At 50.3% G+C, this 24,392-nt stretch overlaps 2 protein-coding genes across 4 annotated transcripts; both read left to right on the forward strand.

Annotated features, from left to right (window-relative positions):
• The first annotated feature begins 1,930 nt into the window (after window positions 1-1,930).
• SHE (Src homology 2 domain containing E) lies at window positions 1,931-20,233 on the forward strand. Its single transcript, XM_040332109.1, has 6 exons — window positions 1,931-3,176; window positions 5,982-6,108; window positions 14,461-14,760; window positions 17,439-17,589; window positions 18,835-18,954; window positions 19,299-20,233. Exons 1-6 carry the CDS (start codon window positions 2,763-2,765, stop codon window positions 19,480-19,482), a joined length of 1,296 nt encoding a protein of 431 aa, XP_040188043.1. The 5' UTR covers window positions 1,931-2,762; the 3' UTR covers window positions 19,483-20,233.
• LOC120920179 lies at window positions 20,122-22,804 on the forward strand. Of its 3 annotated transcripts, none has more exons than XM_040332111.1 (2): window positions 20,122-20,602; window positions 21,474-22,804. In XM_040332111.1, exons 1-2 carry the CDS (start codon window positions 20,145-20,147, stop codon window positions 21,694-21,696), a joined length of 681 nt encoding a protein of 226 aa, XP_040188045.1. In that variant the 5' UTR covers window positions 20,122-20,144; the 3' UTR covers window positions 21,697-22,804. The 3 variants fall into 3 exon arrangements, with proteins under 3 accessions (XP_040188045.1, XP_040188044.1, XP_040188046.1); XM_040332110.1 differs by having other exon boundaries at window positions 20,122-20,315; window positions 20,676-22,804; XM_040332112.1 differs by having other exon boundaries at window positions 20,340-20,675; window positions 20,801-22,804.
• Window positions 22,805-24,392: the final 1,588 nt, after the last annotated feature.

The following is a 24,392-nucleotide window of genomic DNA, read 5'->3' on the forward strand; positions in this document are numbered from 1 at the left end:
GAGGGAGAGAAAGAAGAAAATAGAGGGAGGGAGAGAAAGAAGAGAATAGAGGGAGGGAGAGAAAGAAGAGAATAGAGGGAGGGAGAGAAAGAAGAAAATAGAGGGAGGGAGAGAAAGAAGAGAGAAGAAAGAAAAGAATAGAGTGAGGGAGAGAAAGAAGAGAGGAGAGAAGGAAGAAAGAAGAAAGAAGAGAGAAGAAAGAAGAGAGAAGAAAGAAGAGAATAGAGGGAGGGAGAAAAAGAAGAGAGAAGGAAGGAAGAAGAAAGAAGAGAGAAGAAAGAAGAAAGAAGAGAGAAGAAAGAAGAGAGAAGAAAGAAGAGAATAGAGGGAGGGAGAGAAAGAAGAGAGAAGGAAGAAAGAAGAAAGAAGAGAGAAGAAAGAAGAAAGAAGAGAGAAGAAAGAAGAGAAGCTCGACCTGTGGCTCTCCAGCTGTTGCAGAACTACAATTCCCATGAGGCATTGCAAGCTACTGACTGTTACAAGCATGACTCCCAAAGGCAGAGGCATGATGGGACTTGAAGTTCTGCAACAGCTGGAGAGCCACAGGTTGAGCACCCATGGAATAGAGGGAGGGTGAGAAAGAAGAGAGAAGAAAGAAGAGAATAGAGGGAGGGAGAGAAAGAAGAGAGAAGAAAGGAGAAAGGAGAATGAAAGGAGAAGAAAGGAGAAAGGAGAATGAAAGGAGAAGAAAGGAGAGAAAGAGAAAGAAAGAAAGAAAGAGAAAGAAAGAAGTAGAGAGACAAATAATAGAGAGGGAAAAAAAGAAATAGAGAATTAGAAAGAAAGAAAGAGAAAGAAGGAAAGACACGGAGGGGGGGGGAATAAGGGGTCTATTGCTGCTAGCTGTTCCGAGTCTATTGTTGCTGGGGGTGCTCCATTGTTGCTGGGGGTGCTCCATTGTTGCTGGGGGTGCTCCATTGTTGCTGGCTACAGGGGATCTATTTTACTTCCTATCATTAACAAATTACTTAACACCATACATTGATAATTGGTTCTGTATTCATTACTGAGAGGTGGGTAGGGAGTGGAACCAAAGAATGGTGCTCGGAGGTAGGTATGGAGTGGAACCAAAGAATGGTGCTCGGAGGTAGGTATGGAGTGGAACCAAAGAATGGTGCTCGGAGGTGGGTAGGGGGTGGAGTCAAGGAATGGTGCTCAGAGGTGGGAAGAGAGTAGAACCAAAGAATGGTGCTCAGAGGTGAGTAGGGAGTGGAACCAAAGAATGGTGCTCAGAGGTGGGTATGGAGTGGAACCAAAGAATGGTGCTCGGAGGTAGGTATGGAGTGGAACCAAAGAATGGTGCTCGGAGGTGGGTATGGAGTGGAACCAAAGAATGGTGCTCGGAGGTGGGTAGGGGGTGGAGTCAAGGAATGGTGCTCAGAGGTGGGAAGAGAGTAGAACCAAAGAATGGTGCTCAGAGGTGGGTAGGGAGTGGAACCAAAGAATGGTGCTCAGAGGTGGGTTTGGAGTGGAACCAAGGAATGGTGCTCTGAGGTGGGTATGGAGTGGAACCAAAGAATGGTGCTCAGAGGTGGGTAGGGAGTGGAACCAAAGAATGGTGCTCGGAGGTGGGTAGGGAGTGGAACCAAAGAATGGTGCTCAGAGGGGGTGGAACCAAAGAATGGTGCTCGGAGGTGGGTAGGGAGTGGAACCAAAGAATGGTGCTCAGAGGGGGTGGAACCAAAGAATGGTGCTCGGAGGTGGGTAGGGAGTGGAACCAAAGAATGGTGCTCAGAGGGGGTGGAACCAAAGAATGGTGCTCGGAGGTGGGTAGAGGGTTGACACAAGAGGTGACTCGGAAGGAGGTAGTTCCTGCACCTATTCTCTGAGAAAAAAGCCCTGTATATATATTGTATATATATTGTATATATATTTATCACACACACTTTGGGACGCACACCTATGATTAGGACCTTTTCCCTCCTGAAGACAATAGAGAGACCTCTCTTTCTGGTAATGAGAGGGTCCAGCACTCTTCCAGAAGATACAGTCCCTGTCCTCTCGCAGACGTGACACCCCCCTCATAGGGCAGAGCTCCCGTGGAATTCTCAGAAATGGAGACGGGGCAGTCTAAACAGATTTCATGAGATGCACTTTTTTCCAGAGAGAGACAAACAAGCGTCCGCCTTCCATTGAACGATGAAGGAAATGGACTTCCTTCCCCTGGGAGAGCCTGTTTTGTACTGAGCCCTGGCTGAGTGTGAATTGTAATCACACAAATATCTGTTTTTCTGAGCTGCCAGTCCGGCTATTGTTCGCCTCTCTCAAAGCTGACAGCCTGGAGACCCGTTCCTCACTCTCCAATCTTCGGAGACTGCCGGAGTACGGCTTACCAAGGGAGTCCTCTGACCTCCAGGCAGGAGCACCTCATGAGCGGCTGAAGACCATCACCAGGAAAAGCCATTGACACTGGGTCACCGTTGGCTGGGTCTCCTTGGTCAAGAGCCAACGGAGAGCCCGCAAGTCTTGCCACACCCTTCCAAACCCTCCAAAGACCCACAAAGAACTCAAAATACGCCCCGTGTGGGAAATCCTGGGTTTACCCCTCGTTTGGACGACCAGGCTGGGACAGCCGCCTTCTTCGAGAGCTCCTGACCCCACCTCAAAAATAAACCAAGAGACGCTGGCAGCGGTGGGGCCCTCCGAGGCGGAGATCGGTCACTGGATCCTGGGGACCCCCGGATAGTGCCGACCAGTGACTTGGGGGCCCTGGCGGCCCTTGGCCTTGTGGAACATTCATTTTTCGTCTGGCAGCCGCGGTCATGGCCAAGTGGTTTAAGGAGCTCCCATTGTCACTGAAGAATGTCTCAGACAGAGCCAAGCCTGGGCTCCCAGGGGCCAAAACCCTCCCTAAACTCGGAGGCTCTCATAAGAACTCCAGCCCCGATTCCTCTGGTTCCTCGGTGAAGAACCGCAAGAACTCGTCATCGGATGGACAGGGCAAAAGCGTCAAGGAGAGCCGCCTGTCCAGGGAAAGTCTCCAGAGCCTTCTGGCGGGCAAGAGCCGGAAAAACTCCAGGGACGAGACCGGGGCTTTTCGGCCCGCCAAGGGCCACAACACCTATATCAACCGCCTTATCAAGGTGGACCCCAGCCTGCAGGAGAAGAATGGGGGGAATTTCCAAGAGGTCAACGAGCAGGGCCAAGAGCCGGAGAAGGGGATCAAAGAGGAAAAAGTAAGTATATGCTTTGAGGAGCAAGAGGACCTGTTGAGGTCGTCTTCACGGTCTGCCTTTAATGGGAGGGGTTTTCCCAGCTTAGAAATACAGTTTACTTCTTTGTGTTGTATATAGCGTTGGGGCAGCAGCCATGTATAGAACCACGCCCCTAGTGGTCAGATTGAGGGAGGGGCCTAATATTTATATTTTTCTAGCTTTAAAGGGGTTGTAAAGGTTCGTTTTTTATTTTCTAAATAGGTTACTTTAAGCTTGTGCATTGTTGGTTCACTTTCCTTTTCCATCCATTTCCCTTCTAATTTTTTATTTTTTTTGTCTGAATTTCTCACTTCCTGTTCCTCCTCAGTAAGCTGTTCTGGCTGACTAACCACCATGGATGATGAGGGGCAAGCTTACTGAGGAGGAACAGGAAGTGAGAAATTCAGACAAAGAAAAAAAAAACATTTAGAAGGGAAATGGAAGGAAAAGGTAAGGGAACCAACAATGCACGAGCTTAGAGGAACCTATTTAGAAAATAAAAAACAAACCTTTACAACCCCTTTAATTGTGGGGGGAGAGAGAGGAGAGAGAAGAGAGAGAGGGGGGAGAGAGAGGAGAGAGAGGGGATGGGAAAAGAGAGAAGAGAGGGAGGAGAGAGAGAAGAGAGGGAGGAGAGAGATAAGAGAGAGATGGAGGAGAGAGAAGAGAGGGGGAGAGAGATAAGAGAGGGAGGAGAGAGATAAGAGAGAGATGGAGGAGAGAGGGAGAGAGAGAATAGAGAGGGAGGAGAGAGAAGAGAGAGAGGGGGGAGAGAGAGGAGAGAGAGGGGATGGGAAAAGAGAGAAGAGAGGGAGGAGAGAGAGAAGAGAGGGAGGAGAGAGATAAGAGAGAGAGGGGGGAGAGAGAGGAGAGAGAGGGGATGGGAAAAGAGAGAAGAGAGGGAGGAGAGAGGGAGGAGAGAGAAGAGAGGGGGCAGAGAGAAGAGAGAGGGGAGATGGAGGAGAGAGGGGGAGAGAGAAGAGAGGGGGAGGAGAGAGAGGAGAGGGAGAGAGAGAATAGAGAGGGAGGAGAGAGAGAATAGAATGGGAGGGAAGAGAGAGGGAGGAGAGAGAGGAGAGGGAGAGAGAGAATAGAGAGGGAGGAGAGAGAAGAGAGGGGGAGAGAGAAGAAGAGAAATCGGAGAGAGAGGGGTGGGAGAGAGAGAACAGAGGGAGGAGAGAGAAGTGAGAGAAGAGAGGGAGGGGAGAAGAGAGAAGGAGGATAGAGGGGGATTTAGAGAAGAGAGAGGGGGGAGATAGAGAAGAAAGAGGGAGGATAGAGGGAGGAGAGAGGTGGGATAGAGAGAAGAGAGAGGGAAGAGATAGAGAAGAGAGAAAGAGGAAAGAGGGGGATAGGGAGAAAAGAGAGAGGGGGATAGAGAGAAGAGAGTGGAGAGATAGAGAAGAGAGAGGGAGGAGAGAGGGGGATAGAGCAAAGAGAGAGAGGGGGAGAGATAGAGAAGAAAGGGAGGAGAGGGGGGGGATAGAGAGAAGAAACGGGGGAGAGATAGAGAAGAGAGAGGGGGATAGAGAGAAGAGAGAGGGGGGAGATAGAGAAGAGAGAGGGAGGAGAGAGGGGGATAGAGAGAAGAGAAAGAGGGGGGCGAGAGAGGGGAAGGAGAGAGAGGAGGAGAGAGAGGGGGAGGAGAGAGAGAAGAGAGAGAGAGAAGAGAGAGAGAGAGGGGGATGAGAGAGAGAAGAGAGAGAGAGAAGAGAGAGAGAGAGAGGGGACAGAGGGAGGAGAGAGGGGGAGAAATAGAGAAGAGGGAGGGAGGGGAGGAGAGAGAGAAGAGAGAGAGGGGGGAGAGAGAGAGGGGACAGAGGGAGGATAGAGGGGGAGAGAAAGAGAAGAGGGAGGAGAGAGAGGAGGGAGGAGAGAGAGAGAGAGGGGACAGAGGGAGGAGAGAGGGGGAGAGATAGAGAAGAGAAAGAGAGGAGAGAGGGGGGATAGAGAGGAGGAGAGAGAGGGGGGAGAAGAGGAGAGAGAGGGGGAGGAGAGAGAGAAGAGAGAGAGGGGGGGATGAGAGAGAAGAGGACAGAGGGAGGAGAGAGGGGAGAGATAGAGAAGAGGGAGGGGAGGAGTAAGAGAAGAGAGAGAGAGAGGGGGGAGAGAGAGGGGACAGAGGGAGGAGAGAGGGGGAGAGATAGAGAAGAGAGAGGAGGGAGGAGAGAGAGAGAGGACAGAGGGAGGAGGGAGAGGGAGGAGAGAGGGGGAGAGATAGAGAAGAGAGAGTGAGGAGAGAGGGGTATGGAGAGAAGAGAAAGAGGGGGGAGAGAGAGGGGAAGGAGAGAGAGAGGAGAGAGAGAAGAGAGAGAGAGAGAGGGGGATGAGAGAGAGAAGAGAGAGAGGGGACAGAGGGAGGAGAGAGGGGGAGAGATAGAGAAGAGGGAGGGGAGGAGAAAGAGAAGAGAGAGAGGGGGGAGAGAGAGAGAGGGGGGATGAGAGAGGGGGAGAGATAGAGAAGAGGGAGAAGAGAAAGGAGGGAGGAGAGAGAGAAGAGAGAAGGAATAGAAAGAGAGAAAGAATTGATAGAGAATAAAAAGAAAGAAAAAGAGACAGAGAAAGAAAGAGAGCATAGAGGGAGAAAGGACAGAAAGAGATTTCAAATTCTGGTCCAGAGGCCCCCCAGAATTAAAGGGGACCCATCATGTACCCTTTGAACCGCCATCTTGTGTTTTTAGTCGGTTCACGGGACAATAGACAACGCATTTCCCCATTTTGCGTCGCTGCACCATTTCCGCGACCGTATCATTTGCCTCTTGTGACCTCTTTTCTGTTCCCCACCAGATCATCATCATAGAGGACTATGTCGACCCTTACGACGCCAAGCGCACCAAAGTCCAGCGTGACGCGGAGAGGGTCGGAGAAAACGACGGCTACATGGAACCGTACGACGCACAGCAGATGATAACTGGTGAGTGTGGACCACCTGCGTTCCCGTTCCTCCATTTTTGTGTCTCTCTCTTCTTTTGCGTTGCTGCCTATGTGGCGGCCGCCAACCGATCGTCTCCCCCCTTTCCCGGGACGCCAAGTTCCATCAGCAGAGGAAAATAATCAGGATTTCAGGAAGGAAACCGTATTAACCCCTTGGTGGACGGGCCCCCAGGACTATTGTCAATGGGCTGTACCAATACAATGCTGATTCCCGTGTCGTACTGGGGGTGGGGGTGGGGGGGGGGGGCAAGGTTGAGGTTGAAGTTCGTGACCTTCCAGTTGGAGCTGTGACTATGTGCGCTGTTCCCAAACCGCGTTCCTTATCTCACGCTGCAGCAGGAAACGCGAGTTCCTGTCTCCCCCCCCCCCTCCATTTTGTCCCTGGGAGTGGGCTGACAAGGCTTAGGGACATTTAGTTGAGGTTTCATTTCTCAGCGCCGCAGTCCCTGACGCAGGACGACATAAAGGCAGCCAAGTCCTTTCAGATTTTTTGGGCTATGGCGCCATGCTGGGTCTTCCAGTCGCCTTGAAAATTGGTTTAGCGTTGTTAGGGATAGACTGAGGTCCATCAAGTCCTACCTGTCCCTCCATCGAGTCCTACCTGCCCGTCCATCGAGTCCTACCTGTCCGTCCATCGAGTCCTACCTGTGCCTCCATCGAGTCCTACCTGTCCGTCCATCGAGTCCTACCTGTCCCTCCATCGAGTCCTACCTGTCCGTCCATCGAGTCCTACCTGTCCCTCCATCGAGTCCTACCTGTCCGTCCATCGAGTCCTACCTTTCCCTCCATCGAGTCCTACCTGTCCTTCCATCGAGTCCTACCTGTCCGTCCATCGAGTCCTACCTGTCCCTCCATCGAGTCCTACCTGCCCGTCCATCGAGTCCTACCTGTCCGTCCATCGAGTCCTACCTGTCCCTCCATCGAGTCCTACCTGTCCCTCCATCGAGTCCTACCTGTCCATCCATCGAGTCCTACCTGTCCCTCCATCGAGTCCTACCTGTCCGTCCATCGAGTCCTACCTGTCCGTCCATCAAATCCTACCTGTCCGTCCATCGAGTCCTTCCTGTCCCTCCATCGAGTCCTACCTGTCCGTCCATCGAGTCCTACCTGTCCCTCCATCGAGTCCTACGCGTCCATCCATCGAGTCCTACCTGTCCCTCCATCGAGTCCTACCTGTCCCTCCATCGAGTCCTACCTGTCCGTCCATCGAGTCCTACCTGTCCGTCCATCGAGTCCTACCTGTCCGTCCATCGAGTCCTACCTGTCCGTCCATCGAGTCCTACCTGTCCCTCCATCGAGTCCTACCTGTCCGTCCATCAAATCCTACCTGTCCGTCCATCGAGTCCTACCTGTCCCTCCATCGAGTCCTACCTGTCCGTCCATCGAGTCCTACCTGTCCGTCCATCGAGTCCTACCTGTCCGTCCATCGAGTCCTACCTGTCCGTCCATCGAGTCCTACCTGTCCCTCCATCGAGTCCTACCTGTCCGTCCATCGAGTCCTACCTGTCCGTCCATCGAGTCCTACCTGTCCGTCCATCGAGTCCTACCTGTCCGTCCATCGAGTCCTACCTGTCCCTCCATCGAGTCCTACCTGTCCATCCATCGAGTCCTACCTGTCCCTCCATCGAGTCCTACCTGTCCCTCCATCGAGTCCTTCCTGTCTGTCCATCGAGTTCTACCTGTCCCTCCATCGAGTCCTACCTGTCCCTCCATCGAGTCCTTCCTGTCTGTCCATCGAGTCCTACCTGTCCGTCCATCGAGTTCTACCTGTCCCTCCATCGAGTCCTTCCTGTCTGTCCATCGAGTCCTACCTGTCCGTCCATCGAGTCCTTCCTGTCCCTCCTTTGAGTCCTTCCTGTCCGTCCATCGAGTCCTACCTGTCCGTCCATCGAGTCCTACCTGTCCGTCCATCGAGTCCTACCTGTCCGTCCATCGAGTCCTTCCTGTCCGTTCATCGAGTCCTACCTGTCCGTCCATCGAGTCCTTCCTGTCCCTCCATCGAATCCTACCTGTCCCTCCATCGAGTCCTACCTGTCCCTCCATCGAGTCCTACCTGTCCCTCCATCGAGTCCTACCTGTCCATCCATCGAGTTTTACCTGTCCCTCCATCGAGACCTACCTGTCCCTCCATCGAGACCTACCTGTCCGTCCATCGAGTCCTACCTGTCCCTCCATCGAGTCCTACCTGTCCGTCCATCGAGTCCTACCTGTCCGTCCATCGAGTCCTACCTGTCCCTCCATCGAGTCCTACCTGTCCGTCCATCGAGTCCTACCTGTCCCTCCATCGAGTCCTACCTGTCCCTCCATCGAGTCCTACCTGTCCATCCATCGAGTCCTACCTGTCCCTCCATCGAGACCTACCTGTCCCTCCATCGAGTTCTACCTGTCCCTCCATCGAGTCCTACCTGTCCCTCCATCGAGTCCTACCTGTCCATCCATCGAGTCCTACCTGTCCCTCCATCGAGACCTACCTGTCCCTCCATCGAGACCTACCTGTCCGTCCATCGAGTCCTACCTGTCCGTCTTGGCTCATTAAGGCCTATGGGGACCAAAAAAATGGGCACTTCTGCCCCCTGCTGGTGCACTTTTCCAGCTCCAAACGACCAATGCTCGGGTGTGCGTGAGCCTATTGAGTGGCTGTCATGCTGATCCCTTGGCTTCCTTTTTGGCTCATGAAAGCCTATGGGGACCAAAAAATGGGCACTTCTACCCCCTGCTGGTGCACTTTTCCAGCTCCAAGCGACCAACGCTCGGGTGTGCGTGGGCCTATTGAGTGGCTGTCATGCTGATCCCTTGGCTTCCTTTTTGGCTCATTCAAGCCTATGGGGACCAAAAAATTTGCACTTCTGCCCCCTGCTGGTGTCATTTTTCCAGCTCCAAGTGACCAATGCTTGGGTGAGCGCGAGCTTATTGAGGGGCTGTCATGCTGATCCCTTGGCTTCCTTCCGAAAAATGACAGTTTTATGACTCTGATGATGATCTCTGGACTTCCTTCTGACAATTACCATTTTATGGCTTTCATGCCGATCCCTTGGCTTCCTTCTTGGCTATAGGGACCAAAAAATGGGCACTTCTGCCCCCTGCTGGTGCACTTTTTCCAGCTCCAAGCCACCAACGCTTGGGTGTGCCTATTGAGTACAATAGAATTCCTCATTTTCGGGTGTTGACGTTCTTCGGGGATTGATCGACCAAACGCTCGTTTGTGAATGGAGATGATAAAATGGGGGTCCGGAGCTACGTTGGTGCTTTTTTTGTCATGCGTAGGGCAGCCTATTCAAGTTATTGGGCATCTCCAAAGCACGACTCGCATTAAAAACGCACATCGTTTCTACTACGCTCAGGCGTGAATGGGGCCTAGATAGTCCGGGACGCTCTGCGGTCCGAAGGAAACGATTGTATGAATAATTTGTAGCGGGAGAATCCGTTGGATGAAGATCTGATAACCGGGAGATACATTGTGGCAATTGTTGGATATTCATTATTCGTTCTTTTCCAACTGCTACACAGTGGCCTAGATTCAGGTAGATTTGCGCCCTCTTACGGAGGCGCAGCGTACCGTTTTTACGCTACGCCTCCGTAAATCACGTGCGCTACGCTTTATTCACGAAGCAGTAGCTCCGTACTTTGCGGGGGCGCTCCGTAAAAATGGCTGGCGTAAGCGCGCGTAATTTAAATGATCCCGTAGGGGGGCGTGGATCATTTAAATTAGGCGCGTTCCCGCGCCGAACGTAGTGCGCATGCTCCGTCGGGAAACTTTCCCGACGTGCATTGCGGTAAATGACGTCGCAAGGACGTCATTTGCTTCAACGTGAACGTAAATGGCGTCCAGCGCCATTCACGATTCACTTACGCAAACGACGTAATTTTTTAAAATCGCGACGCGGGAACGACGGGTATACTTAGCATTGGCTGCCCCTGCTAATAGCAGGAGCAGCCTTACGCAGAAACAGACGAACGCAAACGGCGTAAAATGCGTACGCAGGGCGCGCGTAGGGTTGTGAATCGGCGTGAGTATGCAATTTGCGTACTCTACGCTGACCGCTACGGGAACGCCACCTAGCGGCCATCGTAAGAATGCAGCCTACGATACGACGGCATAAGAGCCTTATGCCACGCATATCTTAGGCTGCAGTCGGCGTAACGAGCTTTCTGAATACAGAAAAGTCGTTACGCCGGTGCAACTAAGCAATTGCGCTGCGTAACTATGGATACGCAGACGCAATTGCTTACTGAATCCGCCCCACTGATACAATCCAATCTTCTACGATCGGTAATGGAGTTCTATAGGGACTCGCCAATCGTTCTTTTCCAACTGCTACACATTGATACAATCCGATCTTCTACGATCGGTGATGGAGTTCTATAGGGACTCGCCAATCGTTCTTTTCCAACTGCTACACATTGATACAATCCGATCTTCTACGATCGGTGATGGAGTTCTATAGGGACTCGCCAATCGTTCTTTTCCAACTGCTACACATTGATACAATCCAATCTTCTACGATCGGTGATGGAGTTCTATAGGGACTCGTAAATCGTTCTTTTCCAACTGCTACACATTGATACAATCCGATCTTCTACGATCGGTGATGGAGTTCTATCGGGACTCGGAGCTGTTCGGCGGTGGTCACATCCCCCCCCCTCCTCCTCCCATATGGGGTCCTGTCCAGGCCCCCCCGTCCCCCTTCTTTCTCCAGCTCCTGGGTGTGACTTCCCGTGGCGGCTTCCTGGCTCTCAGCGCGGCTTCCTCTGCTGGACGGCTCGTTCCACCAACAGGAAGGACGCCTTGGCAGCCAGCAGGATAGGCCCAGTTGCCATGGCGCCCGGGGAGAATGGGACAGCCAGGTGTCTGAGCAATGGGCCAGGGGTAGAGGAGGAGGGGGGGGGACATCCCCGTCCTCTGATGATCCATCTCCGTTATGTACCCCCTTTCCCACCAGACTCCCCACAAATGAGGAACGGGATGAGGAACTCTATGGAAGGTCACATCTTCAGGAGGTCTCCAATGGCGCCCTTCATACTTCCACCAGCAGGTGGCATCACACTGAAGGATGAACCCGACTGTGGGAGGGGGGGCATTACTAGCTACCTTCTTGTGGCTGTCATGATCATCCCTTGGCTTCCTTCTGAAGATGACCATTTTGTGGCTTTCATGATCATCCCTTGGCTTCCTTCTATAGAGGTTTGTTTTGTGGCTTTCATGCTGATCCCTACTGAATCTGCCCGTTTTATCTCTGAAATTGTTTATTTTTATGGCTTTCGTGCTGATCCCTTGGCTTCCCTCTGAAAATGCCTGTTGTGTGGTTGTCATGCTGATCCCCTGGCTTCCCTCTGAAAATGCCTGTTTTGTGGCTGTCGTGCTAATCTCTTGGATTCCTTCTGAATATGACAGTTTTGTAGCTGTGGTGCTGATCCCTTGGCTTCTTTCTAAAAATACATTTTTATGGCTGTCATGTTGATCCCTTGGCTTCCTTCTGAACATTTCCATTTTATTGCTTTCATGCCGATCCCTTGGCTTCCTTCTGTAAAGGTTTGTTTTGCGGCTGTCATGCTGATTCCTTGGCTTTCCTCAGAAAATGCCTATTTTGTGGCTGTGGTGCTGAACCCCTGGCTTCCTACTGAAGATTAAAATGTTATGGCTTTCATGCCAATCCCTTGGCTTCCTTCTGAAGATAACTATTTTATGGCTTTCATGCTGATCCCTTGGCTTCCTTCTGAAGATAACTATTTTATGGCTTTCATGCTGATCCCTTGGCTTCCTTCTGAAAATGCCTGTTTTGTGGTTGTCATGCTGATCCCTTGGCTTCCCTCTGAAAATGCCGGTTTTGTGGTTGTCATGCGGATCCCTTGGCTTCCTTCTTAAAATTACCATTATATGGCTGTCATGCTGATCCACTGGCTTCTTTCTGACAATAACCATTTCATGGCTTTCATGCCGATCCCTTGGCTTCCTTCTGTAAAGGTTTGTTTTGCGGCTGTCATGCTGATTCCTTGGCTTTCCTCAGAAAATGTCTGTTTTGTGGCTGTCATGCTGATTCCTTGAATTCCTTCTGAAAATACATTTTATGGCTGTCATGTTGATCCCTTGGCTTCCTTCTGAAGATGACCATTTTATGGCTTTCATGCCGATCCCTTCCCTTCCTTCTGTAAAGGTTTGTTTTGTGGCTTTCATGCCGATCCCTACTGGATCTGCCTGTTTTATCTCTGGAGATTACTGTTTTGTGGTTGTCATGCTGATCCCTTGGCTGCCTTCTGAAGATTACCATGTTATGGCTGTCATGCCGATCCCTTGGCTTCTTTCTGTAGAGGTTTCTTTTGAGACTGTCATGCTGATCCCTTGGCTTTGCTTCTGAAAATGCCTGTTTTGTGGTTGTCATGCTGATCCCTTGGCTTTCCTTTTGTAAATTACAGTTTCATAGCTGTCATGCTGATCCCCTGACTTCCTTCTGAAGATTACCATTTTATGGCTGTGGTGCTGATCCCTTGGCTTCCTTCTGTTAAGGTTTGTTTTGCGGCTGTCATGCTGATCCCTTGGCTTTCCTCAGAAAATGTCTGTGTTATGGCTTTCATGCTGATCCCTTGGCTTCCTTCTGAAAATTACCATTATATGGCTGTCCTGCTGATCCACTGGCTTATTTCTGACAATAACCATTTTATGGCTGTCATGCTGATCCCTTGGCTCCTTTCTGTAGACGTTTGTTTTGTGACTGTCCTGCTGATTCCTTGGCTTTCTTTAGAAAATGTCTGTTTTATGGCCTTCATGCTGATCCCCTGACTTCCCTCCTGAAAATTACCATTTTACCACGGTGATGGTGATCCCTTTGCTTCCTTCTGAACAATACCCTTTATTAGCTATCATGCCAAACCCTTGTCTTCCTTCTGAAAATACAAGTTTTCATTGTCATGTTAATCCATTGGCTTCCTTTTGAAAATGCCTGTTTTATGGCTGCCACGCCAGTCCCTTGGCTTCCTTCTGAAAATGATGCCCTTCATACTTCCACCAGCAGGTGGGTCAAACTGAAGGGTGAACCTGACTGTGGGACAAATATGGGAGGGGGGGGCATTTCTAGCTACCTTCTTGTGGCTGTCATGATGATCCCTTGGCTTCCTTCTGAAGATGACCATTTTATGGCTTTCATGCCGATCCCTTGGCTTCCTTCTATAGAGGTTTGTTTTGTGGCTTTCATGCCGATCCCTACTGAAACTGCCCGTTTTATCTCTGAAATGTTTTATTTGTATGGCTGTCATGCTGATCCCTTGGCTTCCCTCTGAAAATGCCAGTTTTGTGGTTGTCATGCTGATCCCTTGGCTTCCTTCTGAAAATGCCTGTTTTACGGCTGTCATGCCAATCCCTTGGCTTCCTTCTGAAAACGCTCATTTTATGGCAGGTATGACAACCCCTTGGCTTCCTTCTGAAAATGGCTGTTTTACGGCTGTCATGCCAACTCCTTGGCTTCCTTCTGAAAATGACCATTTTTTGGCTGTCAAGTCAACCCCTTAGCTTCCTTCTGAAAATGACTGTCTTATGGCTGTCACGTCAGTCCCTTGGCTTCCTTCTGAAAATGACTGTCTTATGGCTGTCATATCGATCCTTTGACTCAGTAGGGAAAGTAGCCAGGAAGATGAAAGAAAAATCAGAAGTCCTTACCTGCATCCTTATCCTTATCGTATTCGTTGTAGACGGAGTGTGGAAGGGCACAAACATTCATCAGGTTATTTTTTATTTATTTTTTGGTTAGTGTGTCCCCATTCTGGAGATTTTCCCCTCACTTCCTGTGTGGTCACTGGAACAGGAAGTGAAAACGTATTTCTCTAAGGACAATAAAATAGTCACAGGGGATGGTAGAACCCCTTTTTTTTGTGTTATTAACCTATTATAAACGTATTATCAACCTGGTACTTTTATGTAGCTACATGGTAGTGTTGGTTTTTTTATTCTTTACGAGGACCAGAGCTAGGCCCGCCCAGGAGGAACCCCATCCAGCCCCCCCCCCCCTGGAGATTTTCCCCTCACTTCCTGTGTGGTCACTGGAACAGGAAGTGAAAACGTATTTCTCTAAGGACAATAAAATAGTCACAGCGGATGGTAGAACCCCTTTTTTTTGTGTTAATAACCTATTATAAACGTATTATTAACCTGGCACTTTTATGTAGCTACATGGTAGTGTTGGTTTTTTTATTCTTTACGAGGACCAGAGCTAGGCCCGCCCAGGAGGAACTCCATCCAGGCCCCTCCCCCCTGATGTGCGCCTAGGTTCCTTTCTGCATTGGGGGCACCATGGATCGTATGCGGCCCGTGACGACCTGTCATCTCATCCACGCTGTCTTTCAGAGATTCGGCGTAGAGGGTCCAAAGACCAGCTGATCACCGAGCTGCTCCTCATGGAACTGACGTCCCCGAACGAGAGCAAGGCGGAGGCCAAGCGGCAGGGGTCCCAGGAGCTCCTCGTCAAACCCCCTCAGCTGTACGACACCCCCTATGAGCCCCCCGACAACGAGCAAGATCACGGAGAGGAGAAGAAGGCCCAGCGGGTGGCCGATGGGACACGACCGGAGAACGACGAGAGGCCGGCCGGGGAGTACGAGCAGCCCTGGGAGTGGAAGAAGGAGCACATAGTGAGGGCGCTTTCAGGTAAGCAAAGAGGTGTAAAATGCATAAGGGCAGTGGTGGCTGGTGCTCAATTTTTTTTTGGGGGGGGGGGGCAAAAAAGACTGAAAAAAAACCCATCAATTGACACCATTGCCCATCAAATGCAGCTACTGTACCCATCAATTGCTGCCAGTGTGCCCATCAATTGCTGCCACTGTGCCCATCAATTGCTGCCAGTGTGCCCATCAATTGCTGCCACTGTGTCCATCAATTGCAGCCACTGTGCCCATCAATTGCAGCCACTGTGCCCATCAATTGCTGCCAGAGTACCCATCAATTGCTGCCAGTGTGCCCATCAATTGCTGCCACTGTGCCCATCAATTGCTGCCAGTGTGCCCATCAATTGCTGCCACTGTGCCCATCAATTGCTGCCAGTGTGCCCATCAATTGCTGCCAGTGTGCCCATCAATTGCTGCCAGTGTACCCATCAATTGCTGCCACTGTGCCCATCAATTGCTGCCAGTGTGCCCATCAATTGCTGCCACTGTGTCTATCAATTGCTGCATCTGTGCCCACTTACTGCTGCCAGTGTGCCCATCAATTGCTGCCCCTGTGCCCATCAATTGCTGCCAGTGTGCCCATCAATTGCTGCCACTGTGCCCATCAATTGCTGCCACGGTGCCCACTTACTGCTGCCACTGTGCATCCCCAACCCGGCACTTACCTGTCTCGCGGGGGCTCCCGGTCACGGTCCTCCACGCTCCTCGCGGTCTTCTTTTATCCTCTCTTCCCGTCTCTGCTATGATTGGATGCCTGATAGGCGGCGTCCAATCACAGCGCCTGTCATTTAAGCCAATCATGTGGCTGGTAACAGACCCAGCAACCTGATTGGCTGAGAGGCGGGTAAGTGTTATGGAAGTTTCGTTGCGCCCGCTGCTTACCCTTTTGGAAGCCTTTTAGAGCCCACGGCTCTAATCAGGAAGCCTAAAAGCCACCGCTGTAATTCATATGCCCGGCGCCCGACAAAGGGTCGGGCACATGAATAGGGGGCGGCAGCTGCAACCATAGACAGATTCATGCAATGCAATGCATGAATCTATCTATGTGAGATAGCAGGAGAGGGGGGGGGCGGCGCCCTTTATTTATTGTATCACAACACTACAATCTGTACAGTGAGCCTTTGTGCACCTACGCGTTTCGCCGTTAGGCTTCTTCAGGACCCGATCGAGGTTCAAAGAGGTAACAAGAAAAAAAGAGAACGAGTCTCACGGTCTGAAATGAGATATATTCGAATTATTATTATTACTACATATATTAGATTATTAATAATTCGAATATATCTCATTTCAGACAGTGAGACTTGTTACCTCTTTGAACCTTGATCGGGTCCTGAAGAAGCCTAACGGCGAAACGCGTACAAATTGTATCATTTTACATGATTTTTAACCTTTGAACACTGTTATTATACTGTGTACTTTTTTCAATATATATTGGGGTGGATTCAAGAAGCAAATTGCGCCTGTGTAACCATAGTTACACAGCGCAATTGCTTACCTGCCCCGGCGTAACGAATGCTCCTGATTCAGGAACCTCGTTACGCCGACTGCAGCCTAAGATATGCGCGGCATAAGGCTCTTATGCCCGCATATCTTAGGCTGCATTCTTGCGATGGCCGCTAGGTGGCGTTCCCGTTGTGCTCAGCGTATAGTATGCAAATTGCATACTAACGCCGATTCACAACGTTACCCAAGCCCTGCGTATGCAGTTTACGTCGTTTCCGTACGGCGGTTTTCGCGTAAGGCTGCCCCTGCTATAAGCAGGGGCAGCCAATGTTACGTATACCCGTCGTTCCCGCGTCGCGAAATTTCAAATTTACGTAGTTTGCGTAAGTGATTCGTGAATGGCGCTGGACGCCATTCACGTTCACTTAGAAGCAAATGACGTCCTTGCGACGTCATTTGCCGCAATGCACGTCGGGAAAGTTTCCCGACGGAGCATGCGCTGTACGCTCGGCGCGGGAGCGCGCCTAATTTAAATGATTCCCGCCCCCGGCGGGATCATTTAACTTGCGCGCGCTTACGCCGGGCAAATTTGCCGGCACGCCCTCGCAATTCACGGAGCTACTGCTCCGTGAATCGAGGGCATCGCAAAATATTTGCGGGGGCGCAGGGCAAAATCGTTGCCCTGCTCCCCCGCAAATATCGCGCAATTCTACTTGAATCTGGGCCACTGTTATTATACTGTGTACTTTTTTCAATAAATATTGTTTATTTTTGATACTTCTCCATTGTTTCCATGCCTCTAAAGCAGAGCTCTCCAAACTGCGGCCCGAGGGCCAGATGTGGCCCTTTGCTAGCCTATGGCTACTATTTAGTACCATTTTTGTGACAACATAGTTAACAACTGAAAAGTAGATAAAATATACAATGTAACAACTGTATAATGATGTATAGAATGTATCATCTTCATATCTCCAAGGAGGCCCTCAGTAGAGAAGTCCCGGGGCGTGCGCCCCCTGGTGGCCCTTGGTATAGTTGTATAAATACGCCCCAATGCTGGTAATTCCCGCGGATTAGAGTCGCGTCAAATTTCCATCAGTTCTCGGGGCCAAATGTAGGGAAGGTTTCTTCACTGGTCGGTGACGGGACCTTTGTGGCCTCGGGTCTTCCAGTAAGATCTTTGTATCTCACCATCTTCTTTCCCTTTTCTTGTCTCCGCAGTGCAATTTGAGAACAGCGAGCGCTCGCAGGCCAAGGAGGAAGGAGGCCGCCTGCACCAGCGGCAGAAAAGTTGGACGGCCAAGGTCTTGAAGCAGCCTCAGGCGGAGCCGATGGACAAGGTGGACCCGAGCGTCCCGCTGGAGAAGCAGAGGTGTGCTTGCGTCATCTCAGTGCACCTGTTGCAGCATATGTCAGACTAGATCACAGGGTTTTAGTCATAGGCAAATTAGGCGGTTGCCTAAGGCCTCGCACTCACAGGGGCCTCACGGCCGCCTTTACTTGCCCAATGCATTACCCCAATTTTGAGGGACAGGGGAACCTTAACTGTGTTCAGGCAGCGGTAAGAGCCCTGACTCTGGAGAGGGGCCCTTAGCGTCCCTAACAACCAGTGAATATCAGTGACACCACCCCTTATGACGTCAGTGACCCAGCATGCCCTCAGTCAATGACTTCACAAGGGGGCGGGTTCACCAGGTGACGTCACCCCGCCCCTTAGTTATTAAAAAGCAGGATCTGGGGGGCCGCCTTGGGGATTCCAGATTCGAATAAGCCCCCCCTGCCCGCAGACCCCCACAACCACCGGCCAGGGTTGTGGGGAAGAGGCTCTTGTCCTTAAATTATTTTTCCCATCATGGGTGTGAGTGGGGTCCCATGTCAAGTTTTGCCTAAGGCCTCACAAAGCCTAGAGCCGCCTCTGGCAAGGGGTGTGCCTGGACCCACCCTAATCCTGGGGTTGGCAAGGTGTACGTGACAGGTAGGTGGGTCAGTGTATGTGACAGGTAGGTGGGTGATCGGCAAGGTGTTAATGGGCCACTTGACTGGACTTGCCCCCCAGGCCTAAGGCTGCCAGCCCTCCCCTCAGACACCTATATGCTCCTCCCCTGAGGAAGGGTCATTGTACCTCGGCTTGGTCACATGGTTTCAGTATTAGGAGTTACACCTTAGACATCTTCCAGCATCTACTATACATGGAATAATACTGCTGGGCATAGCATTAAAAATAAAAAATAAAGCATTGTAACAAAAATATGAATAAAAAGAATAATTAAAAATAATAATAATAATAATACATTAAAAATAAAAAAGCATCGTAACGAAAATATGAAAATAAATAAATAATTAATGACCTAATTAAATAAATATTATGATAATGAAGGGGATTTCCTTTGTGTTGAAACGCGTTGGCCAACAAATTCTGCTACCAGATCTTTGATTGAGAACCATCAGTCTACCTTATCGCCCCGTTGGTGGTTGGCTCCTCTTGGGCGGAGTGGAGCGTGAGCGCCACCTGCTGTTATATCAGGTTTCTCCACCCACAGCTTGGTGGACATTGGTTGACACTTCGGTGTTGCATTTCACAGCCTGTGTAACTCTTGCATCTGTTTCCTGATCACAGCTGGTATCACGGTTCGGTGACCCGCGCGGAGGCGGAGACCAGGCTGCAGGCCTGTCGCGAGGCCAGCTACCTACTGCGGAACAGCGAATCAGGGAACAGCAAGTACTCCATCGCTCTGAAGTAAGTAGCAATACAAATTGGTGTTCTCCAAGTAAAAGCTAAGTTGTTTATGGACTGATTTAAAGGGTGAAAGGTTGATTTGTAAATTAATGCACTTGGGGGCCCCTGGGCAGTGCCCAGGGGTAACCATGCATTAAATTGGCCCTGCTCCTGCCCGTAGAATACTACTGAAGACCGCTGATGCCTCCCTAACCTCTCTTCATCCTATAGGCCCACCTAAGTCTCTTCCACCCCTATAAGCCCCGCCTAAGTCCCTCCCACTTAGCGTTTGACCCACCAACAGCATCCCTCTACTCTTCTGACAGGTCCTCTTATTTCCTAACTGTAAACCTTTCTCCTTGCAGGACCAGCCAGGGCTGCGTTCACATCATCGTGGCGCAAACCAAGGACAACAAGTTCACCCTGAACCAGACCAGCGGCGTTTTCTGCAGCATCCCAGAGGTTGTCCACTACTACTCCAGCCAAAAGTTACCCTTCAAGGGGGCCGAGCATATGAGCTTGTTATACCCGGTTCCCAGAGTACACTAAGCTCTTCAGGTCCCAACGACCTAAAGGCGCTGCCCCCCCCCCCCTCTGCTGTCACCCCTTACGCCAACTCCTGCCAACTCTTTGCCAATCATTGGCACTCCTCTTTCAAGTTTGATTTACGCATCTTGGAGACCTGCACGGCAAATTTCAACCCCCTACTGTCAGCTAAGCTAAGGCTCACCAATAGACCTACCCTGCTCTTTAGGCCTTGGTTGTCTACCGGCAATGGTGGACCGAAGGAAGTCAAAGACCTGACGTTAATAAGAACCCCAACTTTTCCTGCAAAGAACAATATGGTGGCCCTCTGGACAAGGCCTACTTCGCTCTTCAGGCCTTGGTTGTCTACCGGCAATGGTGGACCGAAGGAAGTCAAAGACCTGACATAATAAGAACCCCAACTTTTCCTGCAAAGACCAATATGGTGGCCCTCTGGACAAGACCTACCCCGCTCTTTAGGCCTTGGTTGTCTACCGGCAATGGTGGAACAAAGACCTGACGTTAATAAGGACCCCAACTTTTCCTGTAAAAGAACAATATGGTGGCCCTCTGGACAAGGCCTACCCCGCTCTTCAGGCCTTGGTTGTCTACTGGCAATGGTGGACCAAAGGAAGTCAAAGACCCAACGTTAATTAGGACCCCAACTTTTCCTGTAAAATAACAATATGGTGGCCCTCTGGACAAGGCCTACCTTGCTCTTCAGGCCTTGGTTGTCTACTGGCAATGGTGGACCGAAGGAAGTCAAAGACCTGACGTTAATTAGGACCCCAACTTTTCCTGTAAAGGAACAATATGGTGGCCCTCTGGACAAGACCTACCCCGCTCTTCAGGCCTTGGTTGTCTACCGGCAATGGTGGAACAAAGACCTGACGTTAATAAGGACCCCAACTTTTCCTGTAAAAGAACAATATGGTGGCCCTCTGGACAAGACCTACCCCGCTCTTCAAGCCTTGGTTGTCTTCCGGCAATGGTGGAACAAAGGCCTGACGTTAATTAGGACCCCAACTTTTCCTGCAAAGAACAATATGGTGGCCCTCTGGACAAGGCCTACTTCGCTCTTCAGGCCTTGGTTGTCTACCGGCAATGGTGGACCGAAGGAAGTCAAAGACCCGACGTTAATTAGGACCCCAACTTTTCCTGTAAAATAACAATATGGTGGCCCTCTGGACAAGACCTACCCCGCTCTTTAGGCCTTGGTTGTCTACTGGCAATGGTGGACCGAAGGAAGTCAAAGACCTGACATAATAATAACCCCAACTTTTCCTGCAAAGAACCATATGGTGGCCCTCTGGACAAGGCCTACTTCGTTCTTCAGGCCTTGGTTGTCTACTGGCAATGGTGGACCGAAGGAAGTCAAAGACCCGACGTTAATTAGGACCCCAACTTTTCCTGTAAAAGAACAATATGGTGGCCCTCTGGACAAGACCTACCCCGCTCTTCAGGCCTTGGTTGTCTACCGGCAATGGTGGACCAAAGGAAGTCAAAGACCTGATGTTAATAAGGACCCCAACTTTTCCTGCAAAGAACAATATGGTGGCCCTCTGGACAAGGCCTACCTCGCTCTTCAGGCCTTGGTTGTCTACTGGCAATGGTGGACCGAAGGAAGTCAAAGACCTGACATAATAATAATCCCAACTTTTCCTGCAAAGAACCATATGGTGGCCCTCTGGACAAGACCTAACCCGCTCTTCAGGCCTTGGTTGTCTACCGGCAATGGTGGACCAAAGGAAGTCAAAGACCTAACGTTAATAAGAACCCCAACTTTTCCTGCAAAGAACAATATGGTGGCCCTCTGGACAAGGCCTACCTCGCTCTTCAGGCCTTGGTTGTCTACTGGCAATGGTGCACCAAAGGAAGTCAAAGACCTGACATAATAAGAACCCCAACTTTTCCTGCAAAGAACAATATGGTGGCCCTCTGGACAAGGCCTACCTCGCTCTTCAGGCCTTGGTTGTCTACCGGCAATGGTGGAACAAAGACCTGACGTTAATAAGGACCCCAACTTTTCCTGTAAAAGAACAATATGGTGGCCCTCTGGACAAGACCTACCCCGCTCTTCAGGCCTTGGTTGTCTTCCGGCAATGGTGGAACAAAGGCCTGACATTAATTAGGACCCCAACTTTTCCTGCAAAGAACAATATGGTGGCCCTCTGGACAAGGCCTACCTCGCTCTTCAGGCCTTGGTTGTCTACCGGCAATGGTGAAACAAAGGCCTGACGTTAATAAGGACCCAGAAATGTTACGAAAGGTTCAGGAGGTGGAGATGGCTCGGAATTGTGTTACGATGTATCGGCATGTTCTCATCGAGGAACCTCGGTCTGTGTTAGTATGTGATGTAGAAGACTTGGAAGACTTGGAAGATTTGGAAGATTTGGAAAGAAATTCAAATTTTTGTTTGGGAAATTGAAGAGATTGTTACTGTAGCTGGAAAAAGAAATGGGTACAAGGACTGAATAATTCTTGTACGGAAGAAACAGAGACGAAGGTTTTTGTTTCATACATTTGCAAATAGATGTGTAGCCACCCAGCTCTGAGCACTTTCCTGAGACAAGTGGCGACAAGTGAAATGCTGAGGGATGGGATGCTGACACGCCCCTTTCTCTCTTTGCATTCCTCTTGCCACTGCTTCTCTTGGGAAATTTCTGTTATGAAGCACCATCTGCTACGAAGGAGATGGCCACTTCGTAACGGCACTTGCCTGAGACAACTCATGGCAAAAGAAATGCAAGGAGAGGGGATGTACGTTGGCCCCCCTTCCCTCTGCATTACTCTTGCCACTGCTTGTCTCAGGAAAGTGCCATAGGTGCCATTATGAAGGGCCTTCTGCTAGGAAGGAGATGGCCACTTCATTACAGCACTTATAGCACTTTCCGGAGACAAGCCGAGGCTAGAGGAATACAGGGGGGAAGAAAGTGTGTTGGTCTTCCTTTCCTCTGCATTCCTCTTGCCACTGCTTGGCTCCAGTAAGTGCCATAGGTGCAGTTATAAAGCACCTTCCTATAGGAAGGAGATGGTCACTTCATAACAGCACTTATGGCACCTTCCATAGACAAGCCGTGGCAAGAGCAATGTAGGGGGAGTGGAAGTGTGTTGGTCTCCCTTCACTCTGCATTCCTCTTGCCACGGCTTGTCTCGGGAAAGTGCCATAGGTGCTATTATGAAACACCTTCCGGTAGGAAGGAGATGGCCACTTTATAAAAGCACTTATGGCACCTTCTGTAGACAAGCCGTGGCAAGAGGAATGTAGAGGGAGTGGAATATTGCCCCATCATTGGAGTCAGTGGGAGGAATAGTGTCCCATCATTGGTGTCAGTGGAAGGAATAGTGTCCCATCATTGGTGTCAGTGGGAGGAATAGTGCCCCATCATTGGTGTCAGTGGAAGGAATAGTGTCCCATCATTGGTGTCAGTGGGAGGAATAGTGTCCCATCATTGGTGTCAGTGGAAGGAATAGTGTCCCATCATTGGTGTCAGCGGGAGGAATAGTGCCCCATCATTGGAGTCAGTGGGAGGAATAGTGTCCCATCATTGGTGTCAGTGGAAGGAATAGTGTCCCATCATTGGTGTCAGTGGGAGGAATAGTGTCCCATCATTGGTGTCAGTGGGAGGAATAGTGCCCCGTCATTGGTGTCAGTGGGAGGAATAGTGCCCCATCATTAGTGTATGTGGGAGGAATAGTGCCCCATCATTGGTGCCAGTGGGAGGAATAGTGTCCCATCATTGGTGTCAGTGGGAGGAATAGTGTCCTATCATTGGTGTCAGTGGGATGAATAGTGCCCCATCATTGGTGTCACTGGGAGGAATAGTGTCCCATCATTGGTGTCAGTGGGAGAAATAGTACCCCATCATTGGTATCAGTGGGAGAAATAGTGTCCCATCATTGGTGTCAGTGGGAGGAATAGTGACCCATCATTGGTGTCAGTGGGAGGAATAGTGTCCCATCATTGGTGTCAGTGGGAGGAATAGTGTCCCGTCATTGGTGTCAGTGGGAGGAATAGTGTCCCATGGTTGGTGTCAGTGGGAGGAATAGTGCCCTTCAGTTCCACATAAAGCCAGCCCACGGGGTGGCAGTTTGGAGAACACTGCTCCTTTGTCTGTTGGCTACAGTGGGGGAAGATGCCAAGCTTACGTTTACCTAAAATACTCAAAATAATGATATAAAAAAAGTCAAAATTCTATAATTAAAGTTGCCCAAACAGTTGCTTTGGCTTGAATAAAATGTTCCACCAAGAAGGTTGTAATTCACCCAAATGGCCACAAGGTAGCGCAAGCACACAAAGTCTTTCTCCCTGATCCACAATTCCAGTGCAGGTCTTCCCAAAGAATATATTTGCTTGTATTATACATTGTACACTAGCTAATAAATGATTGTACTTTTAACTGATTTGCCTCCCTCTGATTATTACTCTACATACAGAGTAGGGCTGTCATGTAGCCACCAAAGGACTACAAGTCCCAGCATGCCTTGCCGACCAGAAGCATCCGGGAAGCAAGTCGGCTAGGAGTTCTTTTGCGCACCTACCTTGAAGTGTGAAAATGAAACAATAAAGTTGCAATAAAAAAAAAAAAACACGCCCGGTGACAGGTCCACTTTAGACCGACTGTCTAGGTTGCTCCATAGACTTGCCACCAGCATTTTAGGAAGGAGGGGTCAGCAATGCCGCACTATTCCCTCACTGCTGGTTTAGGGGTCAGCAATGCCGCACTATTCCCTCACTGCTGGTTTAGGGGTCAGCAATGCCTCACTATTCTCTCGCTGCTGGTTTAGGGGTCAGCAATGCCGCACTATTCCCTCACTGCTGGTTTAGGGGTCAGCAATGCCGCACTATTCCCTCACTGCTGGTTTAGGGGTCAGCAATGCCGCACTATTCCCTCACTGCTGGTTTAGGGGTCAGCAATGCCTCACTATTCTCT

The sequence above is a fragment of the Rana temporaria genome, chromosome 13 (assembly GCF_905171775.1).
Source record: "Rana temporaria chromosome 13, aRanTem1.1, whole genome shotgun sequence".
Classification (NCBI taxonomy): Eukaryota; Metazoa; Chordata; class Amphibia; order Anura; family Ranidae; genus Rana; species Rana temporaria.

What these genes read in the sequence shown, in the direction of transcription:
- SHE (XM_040332109.1), top strand. Translation starts at nt 2,763, where the DNA reads ATGGCCAAGTGGTTTAAGGAGCTCCCATTGTCACTGAAGAATGTCTCA. An exon ending in GTCCCGCTGGAGAAGCAGAG is followed by an intron (nt 17,590 to 18,834) that starts GTGTGCTTGCGT and finishes TCCTGATCACAG; the next exon opens with CTGGTATCACGGTTCGGTGA. An exon ending in AAGTACTCCATCGCTCTGAA is followed by an intron (nt 18,955 to 19,298) that starts GTAAGTAGCAAT and finishes TTCTCCTTGCAG; the next exon opens with GACCAGCCAGGGCTGCGTTC.
- LOC120920179 (XM_040332110.1), top strand. Translation starts at nt 20,145, where the DNA reads ATGGTGGCCCTCTGGACAAGGCCTACCTTGCTCTTCAGGCCTTGGTTG. An exon ending in ACCCCGCTCTTCAGGCCTTG is followed by an intron (nt 20,316 to 20,675) that starts GTTGTCTACCGG and finishes CTTTAGGCCTTG; the next exon opens with GTTGTCTACTGGCAATGGTG.